Source organism: Pan troglodytes, chromosome 21, assembly GCF_028858775.2.
Source record: "Pan troglodytes isolate AG18354 chromosome 21, NHGRI_mPanTro3-v2.0_pri, whole genome shotgun sequence".
NCBI lineage: Eukaryota > Metazoa > Chordata > Mammalia > Primates > Hominidae > Pan > Pan troglodytes.
In genome coordinates this window covers 54,755,962-54,781,349 of record NC_072419.2, presented here as the reverse complement: position 1 = coordinate 54,781,349, position 25,388 = coordinate 54,755,962, and the positions used below count along the sequence as shown (strand labels likewise).

The following is a 25,388-nucleotide window of genomic DNA, read 5'->3' as shown; positions in this document are numbered from 1 at the left end:
TTGAAGTTTGAGGGTTTGGGAGCTGGAGACCCAGGGAGGAGCTGGTGATGCCATTCTATTTTGAGGGTCGTGGATCTGGAGACCTGGGGAGAGGCTGGTACTGCTGTTGTAGTTTGAGGGTCATGGAACGGGAGACAGGGGGAGGAGCCGGTGCTGCTGTTCATGTCTGAGGGTTGTAGAGCTGGAGACCCAGGGAGAAGTCCATACTACGGCTTTTTAAGTCTGAGGGTCGTGGAGCCTGAGACCTGGGGAGGGGCCAGTGCTGCTGTTCAAATGGCTCCTTCCCGGGTCTCCAGCTCCATGACCTTCAAACTAGGACAGCAGCAGCAGCTCCTCCCGGGGTCTTCCAGCTCCATGACCCTCACACTAGAACAGCAGCAGCAGCTCCTCCCAGCGTCTTCCAGCTCCATGACCCTCACACTAGAACAGCAGCACCGGCTCCACCCTGGGTCTCCAGATCCACGACCCTCAAACTAGAAGAGCAGCACTGACTCCTCCCCGGGTCTCCAGCTCTACAACCCTCAGACTTGAGGAGCTGGAGAGGCAGGGAGGAGCCAGGGCTGCTTTTCTACTTTGAGGGTTGTGGAGCTGGAGACCCAAGATGCAGCAGCTGCTGCTATTCTAGTTTGAGGGCCTTGGAGCCAGAACCTTTTTGAGGAGCTGGTGCTGCCTTTCAAATCTGAGAGTCATTGAGCTGGAGACCCAGGGAGGAACCGGTGTTGCTGTTCTAGCCTGACGGTAGTGAAGCTGGAGACCCAAGGAGGAGCCGGTGCTGCTATTCTAGTTTGAGGTTAGTGGAGCTGGAGATCACAGGAAGAGCCGGTGCTGCTGTTTAAATTTGTGGGTCCCCGAGCTGGAGCCCTGAGGGGAGATGGTGTTGTTCTTGTTCAAGTCTGAGGGTCATGGGGCTTGAGGTACAGAGAGGAGCTGCTGCTGTTCAAGACTGAGGGTCATGTAGCTGGAGAGCGGGGAGGAGGTAGTCTTGGTGTCTAGTATGAGGGTGGTGGAGCTGTGGACCTGGGGAGGAGCCGGTGCTGCTGTGTAGTTTGAGGGTTGTGGAACTGGAGACCTGGAGAGGAGCCGGTGCTACCGCCATTTAAGTCAGAGGATCATGGATCTGGAGCTTTTGGGAACAGCCTGTGCTGCTGTTTAACTGTGGGGAGGATCCGGTGTGTCAATTGAAGTTTGAGGGTTTGGGAGCTGGAGACCCAGGAGGGATCCGATGATGCCATTCTATTTTGAGGGTCATGGATCTGGAGACCTGGGGAGAGGCCGGTACTGCTGTTGTAGTTTGAGGGTCGTGGAAGTGGAGACAAGGGTAGGAGCCAGTGCTGCTGCTGTTTATGTCTGAGGATTGTAGAGCTGGAGACCCAGGGAGGAACCGGTGTTGCTGTTCTAGTCTGAGGGTAGTGAAGCTGGAGACCCAAGGAGGAGCCGGTGCTATTGTTCATGTCTGAGGATTGTGTAGCTGGAGACCCAGGGAGGAGCCGGTGCTGCTGATCTAGTTTGAAGGCTGTGGAGCTGGAGATGGCCGGAAGAGCCAGTGCTGCCGTTCAAATCTGTGGGTCTTGGAGTTGGCGCCCTGGGGTGACCCGGTTCTTTCATTCATGTCTTAGGGTCATGGAGCTGGAAACCCAGGGAGGCGGCGGTGCTGCTGTTCTAGTTTAAGGATCGTGAAGCTGGAGACCTGGACAGGAGCTGGTGCTACCGCTGTTCAAATCTGAGGGTCATGGAGCTGGAGCCTTGGGGAAGGTGTCGGTGCTACCTCTCAAGTCTGAGGGTTGTTGAGCTGGAGATTCAGGGAGGAGCCGGTGTTGCTGTTGTTGTTGGAGGATTGTGGAGCTGGAGGCCGAAGAGGAGCTGGTGTTGCAGTTCAAGTTTGACGGTCGTGTAGCTGGAGACCTAGGGAGGAGCTGGTGCTACCACTGTGTAAGTTGAGGGTTGTGGAGCTGATGGCTCAGGGGAGAGCCAGTGCTATAGTTGAATTTTGAGGGAGCTGGAGACCCAGAGGGTAGCCGGTGCTGCTGTTCTAGTTTGAAGGTTGTGGAGCTGGAGGCTTGGTGGGGAGCCGGTGCCACCTCCCAAGTCTGAGAGTCATTGAGCTGGAGTTCCACAGGGGAGCTGGTGCTGCTGTTGTAGTTTGAGGATTGTGGAGCTGGAGACCCGGGGCGGAGCTGGTGCTGCAGTTGGAGTTTGAGGGTCAGGGAGCTGGAGATCTGGGGAGGGGCCAGTACTGCTGTTTAAGCCTGAGGGTCGTGGAGCTAAACATGGAGCCAAAGTTGGGGAAGTAGAGAGAGAGAGTTACAGGATGACCCTGGAAATGGTAGATGTAGCTGTACCCCAAGCAAGCTAAACTTGGGAACTTCTCAATGCTAGTGATGAGTGCATTCTTTTTCCTCTTACACAGTTTGGATTTGTTTTCTGTGTCTCATGAGACAGAAAGATCTTGATTAATACCCTTAGGAATTGAAAAGCTTAAAAAAACTAAAGGATGTTGGTAATAAAAATAATAAGAATTAAACCATGATTATCCTGGCTGACAGAGACAAAATCACACACATACAATATATATCTTTCCATCAGTTAGTAAAACAAAAAATAAATGGAAAAATAGACCCAAACAAAGCTATAAAAAGTTGTTTCATGGAGAAGCGATGGAGGACAGAGATTAATCTGAGAGTTGCTATTAATGGAGAAACTGAGAACTTACCATTTTTCCCGTGAGGTTTTGGTGTAGAATGATATTGTGTGAGTTCTGGCAGCTGAGTCACTTCACACAGCCCGGTGATGCAGTAGGTGTCACAGAAGGACCCTCTCCCAGTTGGTCCTGCCTCTCTGCTACGATGAGTGTGGCCTCTGATCCCCAACAGCTGACTGTGTCTTGAGACCACACCCATGAGCACAAGGGTTTCCACGGTGAAGGTTCCTGGATGGAACACTGTGGATGTTCCTAATGTTCCTTCCTGATGTTCATCTGCCATCTTGCTATTTAATGCGATGTCTTCTAAATATTGAATAGAAAAACGTATTTGTACAATATGGGCAAGGTATAAAGAATATCCACACACTGGACACACAGACAGGGAGGGGCACCCACAGCAAACTCCCTTCGCCTGGGAGGAGGTGTGGTCCTTGAGTCCTATGTTGCCTGTTTCTTCCTCTGCCTTGGCCTACAGGCCTGATGTGATCTGACCTCTGCCTGCCTCTCCAACTCCATCTCCCCTCCCGCTCCTGTTCTTTCTAACAATTATGTTACAGCCTCAGTGAATGTGACAGGGACCCTGAATTGCGGTGGCTTTACTAAGACAGAGGTTCATTCCTTTCATATGAAAGTTCAAGCCAGTCGGGTGATTCTTCTCTGTGCATTTTTCAGGGTCTTAGGGTACTTCTGTCTTGCTGCTTTGACTTCCTTAGGGTGTAGCTTCCCCCACAGTGTCCATCTTTTCTACTGCCAGCCAGCAGGGAGGGGAGAAGAGAACAAGAGGACACAAATCTTCCTTCCTCTAATGGCAGTTGCTGTGCACTGGCCTCATGTGCATTAGCCACTGCCTGGTCACGTGGCCACTGCTTGCTGCAAGGGATGCTGGGAAGTTTTCATCCTGGATGTCAGTGCCCACCTGGGTGACTCCTGAGGTTGAGGGGAGAGAGGACATGAAAGAGAGTCACTGGCTCTTCCCACCATCATGCACATTGCTCCAGTCTAGGACAACCCATTGCCTCAGCTTGCTCAGGACTGAGGGGGGTCGTGGGGCACAGACCTCTCAGTTTTATAACAGGGGCAGTTCCAGGCAAATCATCCCAGCTTGGCTGAGACTCAGAAGTTTTCTGGGACATGGGATTTCTAGTGTTAAAACTGGGAAAGTTCTGGGCAAACCTGTATGAGTTGGTGCCTGCCATGGGGCCTTTGCATCTACTGTTACCCCTGTCTGGGATTCCCTTTCTGCAGCTCTCTGTGGTGCTCACTCCTTTTCTGTTGAGGAAAGGCTGCTCTCTGGGTGTCCCCAGGTGCCTGGTCCACTGTACTCAGCACTACATGCTCTGTGAAAATCCCTCCATGCACTTCGTAGAATGAGATCTGTTCTTTCCACCCTTCCCTGCCCACTTCAGTTTCAAAGTCTCTGATGATTATTAATTTTTATTCTCTTCAGCACTGAAAGATACATCTCTTTCCCTAAGGCTGTGGCTGGGTTCACGCATAGTTAGATAAATCTGATATTAATAATAACCTGAATGAAAAACATGTATTAAATCCCAAGATTATGATGTAGGAAGCAGGGATTCTGAAAAGATGTGTAAGCCTAATAAAGGCCAAAGGGTGTGGATTAAAAGGAAATGTGGGGTGGAGAAACATTTCATGAAATAGAACCCCATCTCTTGGGTGAGTTCGTTGGTACAACTTTTCTAGAGGGCAGTTTTGCAACTGGCCAATGAAAGTGCATAACTTTTGGTCCCAAATTTCATTTATAGGCATTTATCCCTAGGAAATAGTCAGAAAAATATGCAAAGATGAATCTCAAGGATTTTTATAAGAAGAAAGAAGTAGGAAGCATAAATGCCCGCTGGTGGTCCCACACCCTGGCACCAGTGCTCCCCTCTCCTAGTGGGTGGGCACACGCAACATTTTCCCAGGCTTCCTTGCAGTGAGTTGTGGCCATGTGACCAGGTTCTGGCCAATGGGAGGCAATAAAAGTGTTGGGTGGTATTTTTGGAGACCCCTTTCTATAACTTCTGTCTTGTTATGGTTTGGATGTTGGTCCCCTCCAAATCTCATGTTGAAATGTGATCCCTGATGTTGGAGGTGGGGCCTGGTGGGAGGTGTTTTGGTGATGTGGGCAGATCCCTTTGACAATGGCTTGGTGCCGTCCCGATGGCAATGACTGAATTCTTGCTCTGAGTTTATGGGAGATCTGGTTGTTTAAAGGGGTTGGCACATCCTCCTCCCTCTCTTGCTCTTTCTCTCGCCATGTGATGTACCTGCTTCCCTTTCACCTTCTGCCATGATTGGAAGCTTCCTGAGGCCTCCCCAGGAGCAGATGCTGGTGCCATGCTTGTACAGCCTGCAGAACTGTGAGCCAATTAAACCTCTCTTCTATAAATAACCAGCCTCAGGTATTCCTTTATAGCAACACAGATGGACTGACACATATCTTTAATGTCATTTCTTAGTTGTTCCATCCTTTGACCTGCTTCCTGGAATAAGCGTATGATGGTTGGAGCTATTCTTGTCACCTTGAACCTTGAGGATTAGGCTTCTACCCTGCAGATAGCAGAATGTCCTCTGGAAGGAAATGAATGTCCCTAACGCCACCCTAGACTGACAACCTCCAGTTTTGTTTTTACTTTTTTATTTTTTGAGACAGAGTCTTGCCCTGTTGCCCAGGCTGGAATGCAATGGCGTGATCTCAGCTCACTGCAACTTCCGCTTCCTGGATTCAAGTGATTCTCATGCCTCAGCCTCCCGAATAGCTGGGATTACAGGTGTGTGCCACCATATTCAGCTAATTTTTTAAATTTTTAGTAGAGACAGGGTTTCACCACGTTGAGCAGGCTAGTCTCGAACTCATGACCTCAAGTGAAACACTCACCTCAGCCTCCCAAAGTGCTGGGATTACAGGCGTGAGCCTCTGTGCCCGGCCCAGTCTTGGTTTTTATGAGATAAACTTCTGTCTTGGCTGAAGTTAAATCCCTGATAGGTGATATAACCATAACTGGATAAAAAGTAGGAAATTCATGTAATACTTATATCTATATATGCCCATATCAAAAATGATAGTGATCTGTTGTTATCTATGTGTAAATATGGACACAAAATATTGTTTAGTGTAAACAAAGCTCTTTTTTTTTTTTTTTTTTTTTTTGAGACAGAGTCTCACTCTGTTGTGCAGGCTGGAGTGCAATGGTGAGATCTGGGCTCACTGCAACCTCCGCCTCCTGGGTTCAAACAATTCTCCTGCCTCAGCCTTCTGAGTAGCTGAGATTACAGGCACATGCACCACATCCAGCTATTTTTTGTATTTTTAGTAGAGCTGGGGTTTCACCATGTTGTCCAAGCTGGTCTCAAGCTCCTGACCTTCAGTGATCCGCCTGTCTTGGCTGCCAAAATGCTGTGATTACAGGCATGAACCACTGCACCTGGCCCATAAAGCTTTATTCTATTTTAATGAAGCAAAAATGCATAAGTGTGTAAGTGTGATCATATGTGTGTGTATGTCTAACAGGAGCACTACATAGCAAAATGCGAATGCTGCTTATCTTTGGTGTTGGAATCACGTGTGATTTAAAATCTTGTTTTCTTCTATTTTTAAAAACTTTCAAAATGGGTCATGACTTTGATTATTAGAAAAGAAATCTATAATAATTGAGAGGAAAGAAAACCCCACCTGTTGTTGAAACTGGCTGGAGCTGGGAGAAATGAGAGGTTCCTTTGAAGGTGTCACCTCCCTACCAGAAAAGTGGCCTTGCAGGACTGTCCCACAAGCCAGACTTGCCTCTTTCCCCTGGTTCCTGTACCTGGTGTGAGGTCGCACAGACAGTGAGCGTCCTTCACAGAGTCTGATCTGCCAAGGTGGGGGGCAAGTGGGGGTCTAGTGACATTCAGAACCCAGGGGAGCCAAACAGGTGTGACTGTACATTTGCAGGGTGACCTCTCCCCTCAAAGAGCAAGAAATAACTCTAGTGCAATTTCCAAACATTTACAAGAGAGGATTTTTAAGCTTTTCACTTCTTTATTCCAACTAGCACATTTGGAAGCACAAAATGCACAAAGAAGACCTGCTATTTACAATCAGTTTTATTAAGTCGGCGTTATATTCAAAAACAGCAGATAAAGCTCATGGCTTTGATGAAAGGGGCAGTCTTTTCATTGGAAACAATTAATACTGCTCCCTGTTCTGGGGAGAATTTAAAGAAAATAGTTTGGAAGGGGATATGGCTTGACACAATCAAATGATTTCAGATCACAAATGTAATCATTTGATCTTGCTTTAAAACCAAACATTTCAGAACAATCTAGCATCACATTCTCTTCTGAGTCTGTGAAACTCTGAATTCTGGGTGAGTCTGAATTCCCAAGGCAGGACTGAGGATAGAAAAGATTTGATGGCAGAAACCTGGTACTGTGGTTATCACATGGGTTAAAGATGTAGGCTTGGTTAACCCACTGAACCTGCTTATGTATGAGGCTCACCTGAGAAGGTGATATGGACAAGCCCATCTTATGGGTCTGAGGGCTCTTCACCAGGAGTGGAGCAAGGAGGGTGGCCCCAACGTCCCCGTCTCTGAACACGTTTAGCGGGAGGGCTGTAGAGCCTGACAGATCACCACTGGCTCCATGGGGAACTTTCAGCAGCACTCATTGCCTGTGTCTGTTCTGTGCCAGGCACTGCGCTCAGGGCAGGGATTTGGGATTCACCAGGGCACAAGGCGACGTGTGTCTGTCCTCACGGAGCCTAAGTGCTGGTGGAGACGGACAGTGCAGATGCCAACCGCAAATGACGAGGCACTTGCAGGTAGGGGTCAGCGCCAAGAAGGAAATGAAGGGTGCGTGTCGCTGACTGAGACTCTGGTGGGGGCAACTTAAATAGGGCCAAGGGGGAGGGCTTCTCTGAGGAGGTGACATTTGAGCTGAGGCCTCACCAATCAGAAGGCAAAAGCTGTAAAGGGTCTGGGATTAACTCAACCTGGGGACTTTTAAAATAATGTAAGGTGTTACAGCTCTTTCAGAATTTGTCTAGCACGTTTTCCGGTTGTCACTCCCAGGTAGGCTGGGGAAGAGGCATCTGTGCCCAGCTCGTGGCCTGTTCTTTGCACTTGGTGGGGGGGTTCCTATCTCCCACAGCTTTTCCCCCCGGGGCCTGCTCCCAGGTGGGGTCAGGTTTTCACCAGAAAGCCTCCATGCAAAAAAAAAAAAAAAAAAAAAAAAAAATTAATTTGAACTAGTTGCCAACATTTGCATTTTAATTCTAAAAATCTGTATTTTTGACTTCGTTGGAAAGTCAGACTATCTGACCACGCTGGGCTGGGATCTGGTGGAGTTCGGTAGTTTGGTTTCTGGTTAGGGAGGGTATTTGGGGTTTGCCCCTCCAGCATCTGTTCCAGTGTGAAGTGGGGGTGGAGGCCCAGGCTCAGTGGGGGAAACTGCAGTGGCCAAGGGTCTCGGCTGTCTCCAGACGGCCGGATGGACCCTGCCACCTCCTGCTTGGGGTGGGCTGGGGTTCTTTGCTGCCCCTCCTCCCAGCCCACATCCTCTTGAACTCCACTGAGACCACCCCCATGTGAGGCTGGGAAGGGAAACCTGTCTTTGTAAGTGAAATCAGGTGAAATCGGGCTGTGAATGTGTCAGAAACTAAAAGGCCCTGTCACACCCGCGGCCAGGAAGACTGTCACCATGGTGGCATGCAAATGACAGAGACGTGTGGGACAGTGTCTGCCAAGAGACGAGCCAGGTGAGGGCAGGTCGTCATGAAGGAGGGAGGAGGGGTCCTCCCCACAGAGCAGCGCCATCCCGCAGAGAAACGGCCCCTGGGGAGGGACGCATTCCAAGGAGGCCCCATGCTGTGCAGAGTGGGTGGTTCGAGTCCTGAATGCTGGGAACTCGGAGCAGTCAGTGTCCCCGTGGGAGCAGGGTTGCTCTCAGCCAGGTGATTGGGGTCCTTGGATGGTCAGCCCCTCTGTGTGTGCGAGGGGTGTGGCCCTCTACTCTGTCCCTTCTGAAGGCAGCCGTAAAGGAGGGAGGCCAAAGAGCTCAGCGTCAGACAAGCCTGGGTGCAGGTCCCACTTCCTGCCAGGCCAGTGCCTCTGAGCCTCAGTTTCCTCATCTGTATAGTGGGGTTAATCCCAACCATGTATACTGCCTGCCTGCCATGTGCCAAGCCCTTCTTACACATCTTTGATTGCTTGAGGGCAGGGACTTTATTATCAACCTTTAGAGTTGAGAAAGAAGAGGCACAGAAAGGTTAAACCACTTACCGGGGGTCACACAGCTGCTATGGCAGAGTAAAGACTCCAGACTCAAATGGAGCACTAAGCCCCGCCCTGGGTGCCAACAGGTGCTCCAGGAATGTCCAGTGCCATTTATCACCCTCATCACCTACTGGGAGCACTCCTCCCATCGTGCAAACCCCATGAGCGTGAAGTGAGGGGACACGTGCAGGATCGAGTGTACTGGCGGGTAACGTAAGTGAAGTAATAACCACAGGATGATATTCACAACCCATATTAGTGCTACCAGCACCACATCTGCCTGCTTCTCTGGGCCCAGGATTGTCTGCCAGCTCCCAGGAGCTGGTCCTAGGTGGGTGCGAAGAAGGGTCTGAGGTTATGGGAAGGAGCAGCTTGCCCAGCTCATGGCCTGTTCCGTGCATTGGGAGTCCCTGCCCCCCACAGCTGTCCCCCAGGGCCTGCTCCCAGGTGGGCTCAAGAGGCCACAGGCCTAAGCAGCTTCAGGCCAGGGTTCTGCCGGTTACTGTGTGCCTGTGGGAGTGACACCCCCACCTCCAACCTTCCTGCCCTGCCCAGCTGCTGGACACACAGCAGCCACAGGACACGAACCCTGAGACCAGGACCTCTGCGGGTCCCATGGCACAGAGCCCCTTCCTCCCCGCCCGACTGAGGAGGAGGAGGCGCGCCTCAGGGTGAATCCTGCCCCCCCCCCCCCCCCCCCCCGCTCACTGCAGGATAAATGGCCTCTGGGTCGAAAACCTCACAACGGGATGTGTCTTAGCGTGGAGTTTATCAAATCACAGGCTGTGATGCATTAGTGGGTCTTGAAATCAATTTAGAGTGTCAAGCCCGGCATTGAAAATCTGCAATAGACCAGAATAGACTAGGTCAGGAGGCATCAGAGCGCGTTGTGTGCAGCGAGGGTGAGTGCCGTTTGGGGAAACGTGCTGCGTTTCTGTATAAATGGATGTGCGCGTGTTTGCTGGGTGGCAGTTTGCAGTGGGTTTCTTACGGTGGGTTGCACTAAAAACATTAGAGAATCTCTGTCTCACCGCCTTACGGTAACACAAAGGGGAATCACCTAGTAGTGATCATTTTCCTCAGAACCTTACATTTCCCTGATTCGAGACCCGTTTATAAGACTGAGAAACAGGTCTAAGCTGGTGCCAAGAGTTTTGGTTACGTCAGGGATAAGGCTGTGGCTCTCTCATCCCACAGTCTATGCTGAGGGGTGGAGGGGAATTGAACTGCAGGACGAAGAAGTGATGAACATGCAAGAAATGAGACCGGGAAAGGGAGAGGCACGGAAGACAAACAGAGGGAGAGGAAGGGACGTGGGGAGGGGTCTGTGACTGGGAGGGAGAGAAAGTGGGGGTCATTCCTGGAACTCCAGGAGCTGCTTTCCTGCATTGCTGAGTCAGTGCCACCTGGACTCAGAAACACTCATTGTCCATTCAGTGACCCTTTCAAGCTTAAGAGCTCTGTTAGGATCTGAAATGTGTCCAGTAGATCTTTAGAGCTATTCAATTTTCATCCCATGTGGGACCTGGACACCTGTGCATGCAAACTAACATGCTTACACATATACACACACAGATACACATGCCCACACACACTCATGCATCCATTTGCTCATCATACATATACACACATGCACATGTGTACAAACACATGCCCACGCACATATGTACACTTGTACATACACACTCATATGCACACACTAACACACATAGACACACTTATATGTACACTCACACACATGCTCACTCCTACATGCACTCTCCCACACCCACACACACCCACACACTCACAGACACAGTGAGTCAGGTGTATTTAATATGCAGTTCGTGCCTATGCCTCCCTCTAAATCCCCATGTGACCTGCTCATCAGAGGAGGCCTGGAGTCCTGGGGGGAACCCTAGTGTCCCTCCACCTGATCTCTATGACAACCCAGCCTGACGCCGGTTTGTGAGTGTGAAAGCTTCAGGGCCCACATGACCTCCCACGTTAATTCATGCAGATCAGCCGTTCACTACTCAATGCTCCCATGTTATGTGAGGCAGCAAGGCACAAAATTGGCATCTCTTGTGGAGTGTGTGTGTGTGTGTGTGTGGTGAGCTTGGCACACAGGTAGGATGAGGTTTGGGGCAAAAGAGCATGAAAGATACAGCCAATAGTAATTGGATTACAGTTGTTGATTGCTTTCAAAGGACTTAACATAGAATATGAATCCCAAAGATATATTAGGGTGAATTCTAGAGCATCTCACAGATAGAATGGGGGTAAAAGGAGAAACAACACACTTGCAAATTTGATGAAATTTCCCACACGGTACTGAAATCACTGGTGGAATGCGGGATTGCAGTCCGGGTATGAGGCATTCGAGAGAATCTGAATGTGTCCCCCAAAGTGCTCCCCAGAGACTAGCACTGATCAGGCCGTGGAAAGCCCAAGGCCCCACACAACAGGTTCTGGGCTCTGCCTTCCTTGAACATGGCGGGTGGAGGGGCTGGGGAGAGAGGCAGAGGCTGAGACTGGCTGGAGACAAATGGTCAGATTCGGTTCTTTTATCTGTAGCAGGGACTCAAACCCAGGGTGTCCTGGCTGCTGGAAGGTTGAACAGTGCTGAGCCGTATTTCCACACATGGCTTCACTGGCTGAAGCAGGGCTGTCCTGTGGCCGAGAACCCCTCTTCCAGCCCTGCACGGGTCCCCTGACCCCCAGGCCTGCAGGCATTCACATACCCCCCTGCAAAGCCCCCAACCCTCCTTGGGCAAGGACAGGCACAGCTTCAGGACATCGTCCTCCTGCCCTATGTGGGCAGAGTTGAGCCCCCAGAGTTGAGAGGGAGGCTCCCCAATACCCATCTCCCCGATAATGACCAATGCTCCTCAAAGAGTCACTTCCAAAGAATGCCAGGTGGCAGGCACCAGGTTTTGGCATCTGATATGCTCCCATCTGCTCCCTGGGTCCAAAGCATTCATCCCTTGTAATCTCTGACAGGGAACAACTGGCTGCTGTCCTTTAATTAGCAGGGGACACACTAAGCTATGGTCTCCTGCAGGCTCCATAAACGTCCATGAAATCAGCCTGGTGACTCCAAGCTCGGTGCAGACTGCGGGGACCCATAGTGGCCAAGGGGCCCCCGCCCCCGGTCTGGCTCTCAGAACAGCCTCCAGGAGAAAATGCCAAGCCATCCGGACTCATGGCAGCTGCTCAACCTGGCAAGTTCTTTCTTGCAAATTGAGATCCAGGCTGTGATCTGGGCTGGCTCTGCACATTCTGGGCGCCTGTTATCTGCTGGTTGGAGCTGCCTGGACGCCTCTGAGGGCTGCTTGTGTGTGGGTGGGGGCTGCTTTTGAACACATGGCGGCCCCATCAGCCTCGCCTTCTCCACTTCTGGCCTTATTAAATGATGGTTATTGCAGGGAGGATACAGGGCCAAGCATCCTCTTATGCAGCACCGTGAGATGCGGGGTGTCCAGTGTCCCAGGAGAAATTCAAGCCTCATTTCCCTCTGAGACACTGGGAAGAGGCCACGTGCAGAGTCTCAGCGCCCGGATCGCAGGTGCGTTGTCTGAGTCTGTGCATGAGGTGCCAAGGCCTGGCCCTGGGCTGTGTGGGATGAGATTGAAGTGTGTCTGATGGGAGGGCCCAGGTCACACCCACCAGGTGCCAAGAGTACACAGATGTAGACACCAGTGCCTGCCCAAGTCACCCAAAACGGAGAAAGGGAGGCTCTGGGAAGCCCTCGGGCCAGAGGCTGATGACGTGGCATCTTCGAGGGGACTGCCCGCTGCTCAGGGGAGAAGGGGACATCTTGATGCGGCACCTGTGATAGCCCCCCACTGTTCCTGCCCCTCAGACCCACTGTCCCTGGAGACCTGCACAGGGAACCCCCGCTGACGAGAAGGCATCTGTGTCACTTGCTTTGTCTCCCCTTGGTCACGGCAAACACATGCTCACAGCCCTCGGGTGACAAGCCTCTGTTTCTGCTCCCTTCTGATGCCCCTGCTCCACGGGTGTGGCCACTGCTCCTGGCTTGCAGTGTCTGTGCCGCTATGACAGCCCAGGTTCCTCTCAGGGTGGGTGTCCCTCCTGCAGAAAGCTCACCCTGTCTCCTGGGCCCCGGCCCTGCTCCTGAACAGAGGAGGGAAGGACTGGGGTGGTGGCTGATGGGTTCTCATGTGAAGGACTGGGGTGGTGGCTGATGGATTCTCATGTCACCTCTTTCCCATATTCCCCTGGGCTCTTCCTTCAGAGCCTCCACCCTGCACCCTGATGACTCACTGCGTCTCATGTAGGAAGTCCCCAATGACATCTCATGCCCTGTACACAGGTCCCTGCAGCCTGGGCCCCTCCCCAGCTCTGTTGCCTCTGGCGGAAACCCCACTTTCACCCCTCCCTCCTTACATCTGGTGGGGATTGCAGGGGGCTTGTTGGAGGGAAGCCACATGTGAGACCCACATGACACACCAACCTCCCACTGTGCAGACCCCACCCCATCTATTTTCTTCTATCCCTTCTGCAGTCAACACAGCCCTGGCTGTGCATTTGGCCCTCTCTTCACGGGGCTGTGCCTGGGCAGATGGGCTGGGCCCAGCTGGGGTGTGTTGTGAATGTCACAGCCCGGCCTGTGCAACAGGAGGCTCCAGGATCCCTTTAGGGATAGGGTAGGGGGCGGGAGAGTGCAGGTTAAATGGGATGGGCAAGGGCAGGCAGGCAGCAGGGGTGATTAATTTTTCTCAAATCGTTGCCAGGCTACCTTTCAAGTCCTTGTCTATGGCCCAGGCACAAAGAAAGCTGATGTTCTGCTGCCAACCTGGCTTGTCTTTTAATCACACCCTTTGCTTGTCAGTTTAGACACCCTGGTATACTCTCATTGCTTTTTAGCAATCTTTGCAACTTGCTGGACTTTTCCACCCAAATAGGAACAGTAGATCATGTGTACTGTGTGCCAGGCACTGTGCTAAGTGCATTAGCTATTTCAATCCTCACAATAGCCCTATGAGATGGGCACTATCATTATCCTTATTCTGTAGATGTGGAAATTAGCACAGAGAGGTTAATTAACTAGCCCAGAGTCACTCAGCTACTGAATGGCAGAGCTGAGATTTGAACCTAGGCAGCCTGGCTTCAGGGCCTATGCTCTTAATCTCTCACTGTAGGGGCTCTTAAGTGAGTCCCCAGCTTCCATGGCTTCAGTTGAAGGGACTTCTCTGTGGAGGCAGGGCTAGGAGGAAGTTTATCCATGGGTCCTACAGCAGCCATCTAGAAGGATGGGATTGGCTGTGACACAGACTCTACCCTTGGTGCTGCCTCTGCCTGGAGCTCTGTTCCCTGTCTCATCCCAGTATCTGCTCCGTCTCCCTCCTCAGGACTCAGGTACAGCATTGCAGAGGATGTTTGCTGAGCACTTGCTATCTGCCAGGCACTGTGATAGGTGCAGGGGATCTTGCAACAAACAAAATTCCTGCTTTTATGAAGCAGACATTCAGTAAGTGGAGAAGGAGAAACAAATTAGTGAAAGGTACACATGTCAGCTGCTAATCCATGCTACAGGGAGACATTCAGCAGGCTTGGGGATAGGAAGCTCCAGGTATGTGGGAGGGCGTGTTAGCTTCCTGTGGTTGCTGTGACGAATCACCACCAACTTGATAGCTTCACACAACACATATGGACTCTCTCCTAGCTCTGGAGGCCAGGAGTCTGCCATCAGTTTCACTGGGCTAAGTCAAGGTGTCAGTAGGGCTGGCTCCTGCTAGAAGCACTGAGGGCAGGATTCTTTGCGTTTTCGGTGTCTGTATTTTCTTTCTTTCTCTTTTTCTTTCTTTCTTTCTTTCTTTCTTTCTTTCTTTCTTTCTTTCTTTCTTTCTTTCTTTCTTTCTTTCTTTCTTTCTTTTTCCTTCTTTCTCCTCTCCTCTCCTTTCCCTTCCTTCTGTCCTTCCTTTCTTCCTTCCTTCCTTTTCTCTCTCTCTCTCTCCCCAACACCCCGCCCTGCCATCTTTCTTTGTCTCTTTCTTTTTTTTAGAGGCAGAATCTCACTCTATTGCCCAGGCTGGAGTGCAGTGGTGCAATCTTGGCTCACTGCAGCCTCTGCCTCCTGGGTTCAAGATATTCTTCTGCCTCAACTTCCCAAGTAGCTGGGACTACATGTGTGCGCACCATGTCCGGCTAATTTTTTTTTGTGTTAGTAGAGATGGGGTTTCACCATGTTGGCCTGGCTGGTCTCGAACTCCTGACCTCAAGTGATCCACCTGCCTCTGCCTCCCAAAGTGCTGGTCTGGCCTGTGTTTTCCTTTAAGCCCCTTGTATTCCTGGGCTCGTGGCCCCTTCCTCCATATTCAAGCACATGATTCCAGTCTCTGCCCTGTCACTATAGCTCCTCTGACTCAGACTCTCCTGCCTCCCTCTTATAAGGACCCCTGTGATTACACTGGGCCCAGCCAGGTCATCTAGAGTCGTCTTTCTATCTCAAGATCCTTTACTTAATTACATCAGCAAAACCTCTTTGCAATGGACATATACACAGGTCCCAGGGGTTTGAATGTGGACATGTATGGGGGGCCTTTGTTCAGCCCCCTATAGGGGGTGGTTGTTGATTTTCAGTAGGATGGTCAGGGAAGACCCCGCTGAGAAGCCACCATTTGAGCAAAGACCGGAGGAGCTGAGGCTGTGGGCCAGGATGAAAAGGGTGGAGCCTTCCAGGCAAAAGAATACTGAGTACAAAGCCGGGAACAGGTGTGCTGGCATGTTCCAGGAAAACCAGGGAGGGAGCCACAGCTGCGGCCCAGTGAGGAGAGGAGCAGCGGGAGGTGAGGTCAGAGAAGCCTTGGGGGCAGAAGTTGCGGGCCTCATGGTTATCATGAAGCTCGGGGTTTTACTCTGAGTATGTGGAAGCCATGGAGGGTTCTGAGCAGAGGAAGCACAGGACCTGACCTGGGTTTCACAGGCTTCCTCTGGCTGCTGTGTGGAAAATAGGGAAAGCAAGAGTGGAAGAAGGGAGGCCTGTCGGGAAGCTTTTGCACAATGGCCTTGGTGAGAAAGACTCATGGCTTGGAGCAGATGCTGGGATGTGTCCCCCACATCCCCTTTCAGGAGCAGGCATGCATGCCCCACTGCCCAGGGGGTTGCCTGCTGAGAGCTCACAGCTGAGACCCTCCCCAGAAAATGCCCCTGGCCAACAGGAGCTGCTTTGCCCAGTCACCCTTCCTGGGGTCCCTCCATCTCCAAAGACTAGTAGTAAACACAGGGGTCTAAAGGTCCAGCCCCTTGACTCGATTCATCACAGCTCTGAAGGGCCGTCTTCACTGCAGACATCCTCGAAGAATGGATTGCAAAGTCATGCGTAGAGCGTGCAGGGCTCAGGTGACTATCTATACGTCTCTCTATATTTTAGGATCCCTGTCTATATGAGGAATTTGTTGAAACATATATTTCAAAATTCCTGAGCCCACATGAAATCTAGTGATGTATCCACGAAGGTATAGAATAACGGATAGAGAAGGGGTACTTATGTGGTTTATTGTCCAACAGATCGTGTGAAAGTTTTTTGTCATGTCCAAGCAGCACCTCTTCCTGGTCAGGCCCACGTTACATACGAGAACAATGGAACAAGTCGAAGACAAAGCAACACGTTCCCCTGTAAAAACTGTCAGTGTAACCGTCCACTTCCGTATCTGTCCAGTCACTTAACAAATATTGACGGACCACCTTTAAACACAGGCTGCTGTGCTGGTGTCTGGGACACAGCGGTGAGTAAGAGCCATCTGATCTCATGACACACTCAGGAAGTTCCAGTCTATGAGGATGGACAGCATGCAGGTCAACATATAAACATCATTCAGACTGTGAAAAATACAATAAAGGACACAGATTGGGAGATGGGATAAAGAGTCATGGGGGTGGAGCTACTGTCTCATTTTGGGTGGTCTGGGAGGGCCTCTCTGAGGAAGTGACATGTGGACAGAGTTCTGAAGAATAAGAAGGGGCTGCCATGGGTGATTTGAGGGAACAGCACACTAGGTGGAAGGAACAGCAAGTGCAAAGGCCAGAGATCAGGAGGATCAGAGATGGGGCCAGAGTATCTAAGAAGTTGGGAGAGTGGTAAGAGATGGGGATGCAGAGACACTGTCAGGTGAGATAGAAAGAGAAGGGAGCCAGGTGTGGTGGCTGACACCTGTAATCCACCAGCCTGGGCAAAGTGGTGAGACTTCATGTCTTAAAAAAAAAAAGCCAGATGTGGTGGCACATGCCTGTGGTCCCAGCTACTGAGGAGGCAGGAGGATCATCTGAGCCTGGAAGGTTGAGGCTGCAGTGAGTCAAGATCATGCCCCTGTAATCCAGCCTGGGTGGGTGACAGAACAAGAACCTGTGTCCAAAAAAAAAAAAAAAAAAAAGGAAAAAAAAAGGGAAGAGAATTGTCACATTGCAATGACAGTGTTTTGTTTCATTTAAACATTTTCTCTCCCTTTTGAGTCCAGCCTGACACTCAGGAGACGGGGAGAGCCTTCCGCTCATTCTGCCTCAGGAGGAGCTCGAACCTGCTCCCTTAAATCTCCATCAGCTCCGGCAAGCCCTTGGGCTCTGCTGGCTGTAACGCTGCTCCCTGTTTACCAGAGGCTTTTGCTGGCACATTAAATGTATCACTCATACCCTGAACTAGATCGAGCCACAGAAAGCTTTGATTCATGGAGCTGCTGGTCCCCGTTACCACAAGATATGCATTCTTTCTCTTTGTTAAGGAATTAAGGTGCCATATTGAAACTTTAATCTTTAAATACAGGTAAATAAAACATGATTATAGAAATCATTTTCAGTAAGAAATTCATCATGAGCTAAAGTTTCTGCCTTACTGAATTCATCTTTGGGCAGTGGGTGGTTGTCCCTGCTACAGATAATTGTGACCCTGAATAGCTGGACCTGTCTGTGTTCACTGTGAACCAATGGTTTCCTTCGAGGGCCCCAAAGACCCCGAGTGTGAATTACCCAAGTGGGTGGGGTCTCTTACCCTGTGAGTCCTCCCACCAGGGGCCCCATCCTTCCACCCATCTTTCCTCAGGCCTGTTTCCCTTGAGGTCTGAGCTGGGGTGCCCAGTGAGGGGTCATCCCTGCTGTGAGATAAAACCAATGGGTGATTCCCCACCCCCATGCAGGGCCCTAGAGGGTGTGCGCGACTTCAACCATCTGATCAAGGATGGATTTGACTCCCTGCTCAGGGCAGCAGCTCGTGGTTCATTCAGCCCCAGCGGCGTCTAGATGGGACACAAAGAACTGAAGTTTGGGTCTGATGTGATTAAGCCGCCAACTGGTGTCCCTGTGTCTTCTCTTTCCTGACACCAGACACCAAAAAAGAAACAGCTCCAGACACACCAGTTAGTGAATTCCGAGGGTGAATTTGGAGCCAGGTGGCCTTTGAAGGCTCCACGTGGGTTTTGAGCTTTTGTTTTTTGCAGCAGCAGCAAACCCACTGCTCTGGGCTGCGAATTGGTGTTTACTAAATGCACAGGTGGTCTGGAGTGATGTTTTCCTTCTTTAGCAAAGTAACACATGTTCCTTATGACAGTTAGACATGCAAAGAGGCAGGCATGTTTTTTAAGGATAAGTTAAACATTCAACAGGTCCACAGGGACGGAGTAAAAGATCTCCCCGCAGGTCAGCCCCTCAGCCTCCCAGTTTCTTCTTGGTGAAGCCAGTGCAGGGGCCCACAGTGGGGGCTGGTGGGTGGGAGGCTATCTCAAGACACCAGGAAGCAAATGAAGGGTCCCAGTCCATTTTGACCCCTATGCACGGATGTCGCTGGCTTGGACCAGCCTTCTGCAGGCCCCCAGTGAGAAGGGGACAAACCAGGCTGTGACCCTGGCCATTTTCTCCTACGTGATTACCATTCCCTCGCTGCACACCCTCTTTCTGGCCCATCCACAGAATACAGACCTGTCCTTGTAAGCTGGCCGTTCTTGCTCCTTGGGGCTGATCTGGGAGAAACCTGACCATGTTGATGGGCAGCCTGTACTTTCCCCTCCAAATAGAACCCTATTGACTGCTGCTCTTTTATTACAGAAGTGACAGGCTCATGGCCAGAGATGACACAACAGAGAAAGTGAATCAAGATGAAAACAAGAATAAGAATCATTCCCCTTCCTGGCCGGGCGCGGTAGCTCACTTTGGGAGACCAAGGTGGGTGGATCACGAGGTCAGGAGGTTGAGACCATCCTGGCTAACACAGTGAAACCCCGTCTCTACTAGCCGGGCGTGGTGGCAGGTGCCTGTAGTCCCAGCTACTCGGGAGGCTGAGGCAGGAGAATGGCGTGAACCCAGGAGGCGGAGCTTGCAGTGAGCGGAGCTCACACCACTGCACTCCAGCCTGGGTGACAGAGCGAGACTCCGTCTCAAAAAAAAAAAAAAAAAAAAAAAAAAAGAATCATTCCATTTCCTACCCCTACATGGAGCTGCATTTTAAATAAATAAACTCCTTGATTGCATCCCTTGGGAAGATCTGACTTCCTATAACTGAGACTTACTTCTCTTAACAAGTTCTCGATGTCAATGAGAGAAGCAACCCTGGCCTGAGGCTTTAAGTCAAAGTGTCTGAGCGCAGCTGGGAACGGGCAACACAGACCCGGTTATCGCGGTCCTGATGGTAGATTTCAGCCCTGTTTGGCACAGGTGGGTCATCACTGTCTCACCTGTAGCTGGTTTATGGAAGGTCTGAACTGAATACAAGCGGGAAACGGCTTCACTTTTCTCCAGCAGCTTCCTTCCAGTAGCTTCTGTGAGGCAGGGCTGGGTTAGGGTGAGCAAGTGAGGCCGAATTGTGCAAGTGCTGCCTTGAATCCTGTCTCCTTTCCTCCTCATCACCCTCCTCCTCCTTCCCCCTGCTCCTCCTCCTCTTCCTCCTCCTCTTCATCTTTCTTCTTCCTCCTCCTCCTCCTTCCTCACAAAGGATCCTGTCTTTAAATTTTTAATATTTTGTTAATCAGTTTTTTTCCATGAAGTTTGAGTTTTAAAAAGTACTGTGTTACGATGTTATTTATGATGATTATTGAATTTTTTGGTACCCATTTAGATTTTATGCCTGGGGTGAGTGTCTCCCTTGCCTCATCCTAATCCTTGCCCTATTATTAGGTCTCAGGCCCCTGCTTCTGGATGACATTTTGGGAAGATCCCTTGGGTTTTTGTTCACTTTTTTTTTTTTTTTGTGACGGAGTCTCGCTCTGTCGCCCAGGCTGGAGTGCAGTGGTGCGATCTCGGCTCACTGCAAGCTCCGCCTCCTGGGTTCACGCCATTCTCCTGCCTCAGCCTCCCGAGTAGCTGGGACTACAGGCACCCACCACCATGCCCGGCTAATTTTTTTGTATTTTTTTTAGTAGAGACGGGGTTTCACTGTGTTAGCCAGGATGGTCTCGATCTCCTGACCTTGTGATCCGCCTGCCTCAGCCTCCCAAAAGTGCTGGGATTACAGGCGTGAGCCACCACACCTGGCCTACTTCTATTTATAAGAACAAACTCATCAATCATTATCACTCTCATCCAGGTAGTAAAAGCCTAGGCTGGTCCAAATCTAAATTTTAGTCTCACATTTAATTCCAAGCTTTTCCTCTCCCCCTACTCACTTCTAACTAAGGCTTGGGGTCCCCTTCTCCGCTGTTCCTTCTGGTGGTTCCAGGGCTGGGACAGGTACAGGGATGGATGTCATACAGGAGAAAGGGTCTTTTCCTTTTGGATGCCATTAATGACTGATGTGTAGCAGGTGAACAGATGCTGGTGCTCTTGTGTGGTGCATTTCATTCCTTCATGGATCCATCTAGTCTTGTTCCCCCATTCCCATCCCAGCATAGGGAGGCAGCTGGAGGCTTCTCTGTCCTCCACAGGGACTGTCATTTCACTAAACCTGCAGATAGCATGACAAAGGAAATTCCACTCAGGTTAAGTGGCTTAATATACAAGCACAGAATGATTCCAGCACAGGGCACAAAAGCCTAAATGCTGTGCAAATCTACCAGTCATTCAATTAATCTTTGTTAACAGACAACCTGCTGGGGTGAGTGCATGACTTTCATTCTCTGCCCTCATGGAGTTTCCAGACCAGACGGGAAGCCAACTATTCAAAGACTCAATGAAAATACCATCCAGTAACTGAATGTGCAAAATGCTGCAAAGGAAACATTTGGGGGATTATAGAGTTTGACCCTGGGTCGGGGATAGGAGCTTGGGGCATAGGGTTTGAGAATGGAGGGAAAGTCTGTCAAAGGGAAGCAGGAATTAGCCAGGTAACTGCAGGTGGTGGGAGGGGAAGAATGTTTCAGCAAAGGGAACAGCGTGTGCAAAGGACTGGGGGTGAGGAGGATGCCGTGCCTTCTTGGAACTAAGGAACATCCCACAGGGTGGAGCTGAGTGGGGCAAGAACTGGATGGGAGCTCTGCGAAGCACAGCAAGTGCCAAGGTGCTGGGTTGGGCTGAGCCTGTTCAGTTTGAGGAACTGTGATAAGGCCAGGGGTAGCAGAGAGGGCAAGACAGCCAGATGCTGCTGGGAATGTAAGCTCGTGAGGAATCAGGACGTCCTAGAGCAAAGGGATGATATTAAAGGACTTTAGGGAGGGTAGTAATGTTTGGGGATTATGCATATCTTGGGAATCTCAGTAAAGTGAACTCATCACTTGAATGTTAATAAGTCATTTGCATGTGCAGAGACAAATGGGACTGTTTCTATTGCTGTGATCAAATCATGTAAAAACACTCAATACTGATTTTCACAAAGGTTATTCAAATGATAGATTTATTTCAGAAATTTGTGGTAATTAAGCACTTTAAGGTTGTCAGGGAGCAGATAGGTTACTGAAGTCACATGAAGGTGTTAGAGGTAGCAATTTAAAATGAAACCACCAATTTTTACACTTTCCAAAGTAATTTGACTGCTCTCTATCTTTCTCAAACATGAATACAAGATCATAATGAATACTTTGAATGTTTCTTTCCTTATTTTACATCAGAATTTTTATTGAAAAATTGAACATATCAATTATTAAAGGACCTGTATATTTTATGAAGGATCCTATAGTTTGCAGAAATTGCTAGAGAATATTGTGGTTTTCACCTGGTAGCAATTGGTGCTCTTGCTTCTGATTTTCCTTCTGATTTTCAAAGACCTGATCATTTTTGAAACATACCAACAACTATGAAAAAGAAAATGAAAACCATCTATAATGTTACCACTGACGTGTTACTACTGTTGGTACCTTGATCTGTCTCTTATTTAACTATTTCCTCTGAATATGGGTGTGTGTGTGATAAGAGTGTAAAATCCACGTTTTTGTATCCATTTTTTTCACTTCACATGAAATCACGAGCACTTTCCACACTATTGAAAATTTCAGGCAAGTATATGATCAAATCATCCTTCAATATTTCCCTGTCTGGAAAACCCGTGCACTCTTCTCCATTCCTATGTTGCTGGACATTTGTACTGCTTCCAACTTTTGCTGTTGCAGTTTATGTGGCAATGATATTACTACATAATCTTGGTGTGCATTTATAAACAGCTCCTTAAGATAGTATCTTATGTGTGTGATAGCTGCATCAGGGATTAAGTGGTTTTTAAATTTAAGCTCTTGATACATCCGGCAAGTTGCTTTTGGAGACATTGGGCCTGGTGGCCCCCCACTGATGGGCATCCTGTGCTCATGTTTCTGTTGCCTCACAGGCACTGTGTTGAAAAGTGTTTGTGTTAATCCTATTTGATATGCTTTGTTATTCTTCTAATTTTCAGAGAATTCATGGCTGGGACCAGCTAGTCCTTGGCTCCACCTTCTTGGAAGCAGATTAAATTCGCCTTCAAGCCAGTGAGGTGATTTGAGTCCCAGCAGCCTCATCTGCCAAGTCAACCCCAGCACTGCATTGAGAAAGGTCAGAGATTCGGAGTGCAGACAAGAGCTGTCCCGTGCCAGAGCCCAAACTCGTCCCCTGGTTGGGAAGCTGAGGAGTGATTCTTTGGTTTTCAGATGCTCCGAGGGTGCCTCAGGTGGCATGCAGTCAGTGCACACATCCCAGGTATGTTAGCTGCACCCCGGCCAGCCTCCCGAGTTTGGGGTGCTGCCGACACAGGATGCATCTACTGCGCATCATGATAGGCCTCCCCAAGTACCCTGTCCTGCTGGTGCCCTGTCTTCTGACCCCCCATCAGATCTTGGCGCCAAGCCCTGACAACCACTTCACTCTGGAGGCCGTTCCCAGAGCCTATTTCATGGCTCATTCAGAAGGAAAATGAGGGGGCCTTTTCCATTTCCAGTATTAAATGATTTAATTCACAAGGGACTTGGTCAACACAAGTATCCCAACAGAGCCCAGGCCCTGTATCATTTGCAATTTACCATTCTGATTAAAACCAACCCAACCCCATCAAGCTCTGCATGGGGTGAACCAGCCGAAACTGCACCACAGGCCCCAGCGGGACATCCGGCCCAGGGAACTGAGGCCGGGGAGGGGAGGGGGAGCCGGGAGTGCCTCTGCCTCATTTCAGGAGACTGATACGAATGGTAGGAAATCCGGTCCCCCCTTAAGATGGATGTTTCTGTAGAAATACATCTGATAAATGTTTAATTACATTTTAAGAGGGACCATTATTCATGGAGCAGTCATTAGCCCCAGAGGACTTCAAGCCCCTCACCTGGTTAAGATCCACGTTCATATGCAGATCAGCCCCCACTTCCAACACTCCCTGCTCCAAGAGGAGAGCAGCTGGGAGAGCCTGGTGAGCTCTCCATCAAAACAGGGTGACACAGGGCAGCAGTGGGGTGGCCAGTGGCTTGGATGTGGGTGGGAGATTTCAGAGAGGTTGACATAAGCCAGGAACCTGAATCAAGGCGTCGAGACCTCAGCCCTACCCCGACCCACCTGTTCTAAGGGTCCCTGCAGGGCTCCGTAATCCCCACCTGTGACAGACTCCCCTCCTGAAGCTCTTGATGCTTCCCAGGCCCCCTCGAAGTCCTGTGGTTCCCTGGAGATGCTGTCAGCCCACAAGGTGCCAGGAAGGACCTTCTTGGGATGAAAGACTTGGGTGAACCTGTCCTGGGTGACAGGCAGTGGGTGTGTCGCTCAGAGTTCTGAGGTGGCAGGTGACAGAATCCACGTAAGGTCCTGAAGCAAGGAAAAGCGGAACCGACCAGAAGGTCCCAGGAGCAGGAGTCCCAGGTCTTTGAGGGGCAGGAACTAGGGCATCCTGGAGCTCTGGGTGTCAGGGGCAAGTGAGAAGAGCTTGCTGAGGGCTGCTCAGTATAAGCCCAGGTGACTTAAGTCCCAGAAAAAAAACCGGTGGGCCCTTACCCATAGAAGGCAGCAGAGCCAGACCATTGCCGTGCACTCCAGGAGGTGCAGGCACCATTCTGCCTCTCAGCCCTGCCAGGAAACTTCTCCCTTCCTCCTTCCCCCTCTCCCTCCTCTACCAGGTGGAATTAATTAGCAAAAAAACACAAACACAAAAACTCTCAATCCCTAAATAGCATTGTTTATTTGTCACTGACTTCACCTTGTATTTGCCTGTCTTTGTGCCTCAGTCTCTAAAATGAGCACAAAATCAACATTCAAGGGAGATAAGTGTGCACTGGCCTGGGGAGTGGGGGGGAGACAGCTTCAATCTGTCAAACAGCCTATTCCATGTGAGAAATGTCAGCAGATAGAAATGGATTAAGTCTGCCACTGAGTTGGTTACAATCCAGAGGTGAGGGTCTTTGGAGTGACCTTTATTTAAGAAATATCACAGCAAAGTCTGTTGGAAAGACTCTCTGGTGAATGATGGAGCCTGATGCATGGTGTGTTCACTGGGCTCTCTGGAAAAAGAGCCAGCAGGAGCTGTCCATATCCTACATACAGAGAAAGAGGTTGAGTTTAAGGAATTGGCTAATGTGATCCTGAAGGCTAGCAAGTCCAAAATCTGCAGGCTGGGCAAGTTCGAGACCCAGGGAGGAGCCGGCGCTGCCGTTCAAGTCTGAAGGTCATGGAGCTGGAGACCCGGGGAGGAGCCGGTGCTGTCGTTCAAGTCTGAAGGTCATGGAGCTGAAGACCCAGGGAAAAGTCGGTGCTGCCATTCAAGTCTGAAGATCGTGGAGCTGGAGACCCAGAAAGGAACCGGTGCTGCTGTTCTAGTTTGAGGGTCATGGAGCTGGAGACCAGGGGAAGAGCCGGATTGCTGTCGAAGTCTGAGGGTCGTGGAGCTGGAGACATGGGGAGAAGCTGGTGTTGCCATTCAAGTCTGAAGATAGTAGAGCTGGAGACCCAGAAAGGAGCTGGTGCTGCTGTTCAAGTCTGAGGGTCATGGAGCTGGAGACCCAGAAAGGAAATGGTGCTACTCTTCGAGTTTGAGGGTCATGGAGCTAGAGACTGGGGGAGGAGCTACCGTTCAAGTGGCGCCTCCCTGGGTCTCTAGCTCCAAGATGCTCAAACTTGAACAGTGGTAG

General features: G+C 50.2%; 1 protein-coding gene and 1 non-coding gene across 2 annotated transcripts in view; both read left to right on the top strand.

Moving 5' to 3' along the window:
- Nucleotides 1-23,539, top strand: part of LOC129138251 (uncharacterized) — a 79,822-nt gene extending 56,283 nt beyond the window's left edge. Inside the window, exons 8-14 of the mRNA XM_063803088.1 lie at nt 5,361-5,478; nt 12,005-12,164; nt 12,369-12,508; nt 16,477-16,694; nt 19,000-19,116; nt 22,706-22,842; nt 22,938-23,539. Of these exons, the coding sequence (XP_063659158.1) occupies nt 5,361-5,478; nt 12,005-12,164; nt 12,369-12,508; nt 16,477-16,694; nt 19,000-19,005 (642 nt within the window). The 3' untranslated portion in view covers nt 19,006-19,116; nt 22,706-22,842; nt 22,938-23,539. The remainder of the gene's footprint in view (nt 1-5,360; nt 5,479-12,004; nt 12,165-12,368; nt 12,509-16,476; nt 16,695-18,999; nt 19,117-22,705; nt 22,843-22,937) is intronic.
- LOC112206572 (U7 small nuclear RNA) lies at nt 7,703-7,765 on the top strand. The gene has a single exon (XR_002940991.1). It is a non-coding gene; the product is annotated as a U7 small nuclear RNA (small nuclear RNA).
- Nucleotides 23,540-25,388: the final 1,849 nt, after the last annotated feature.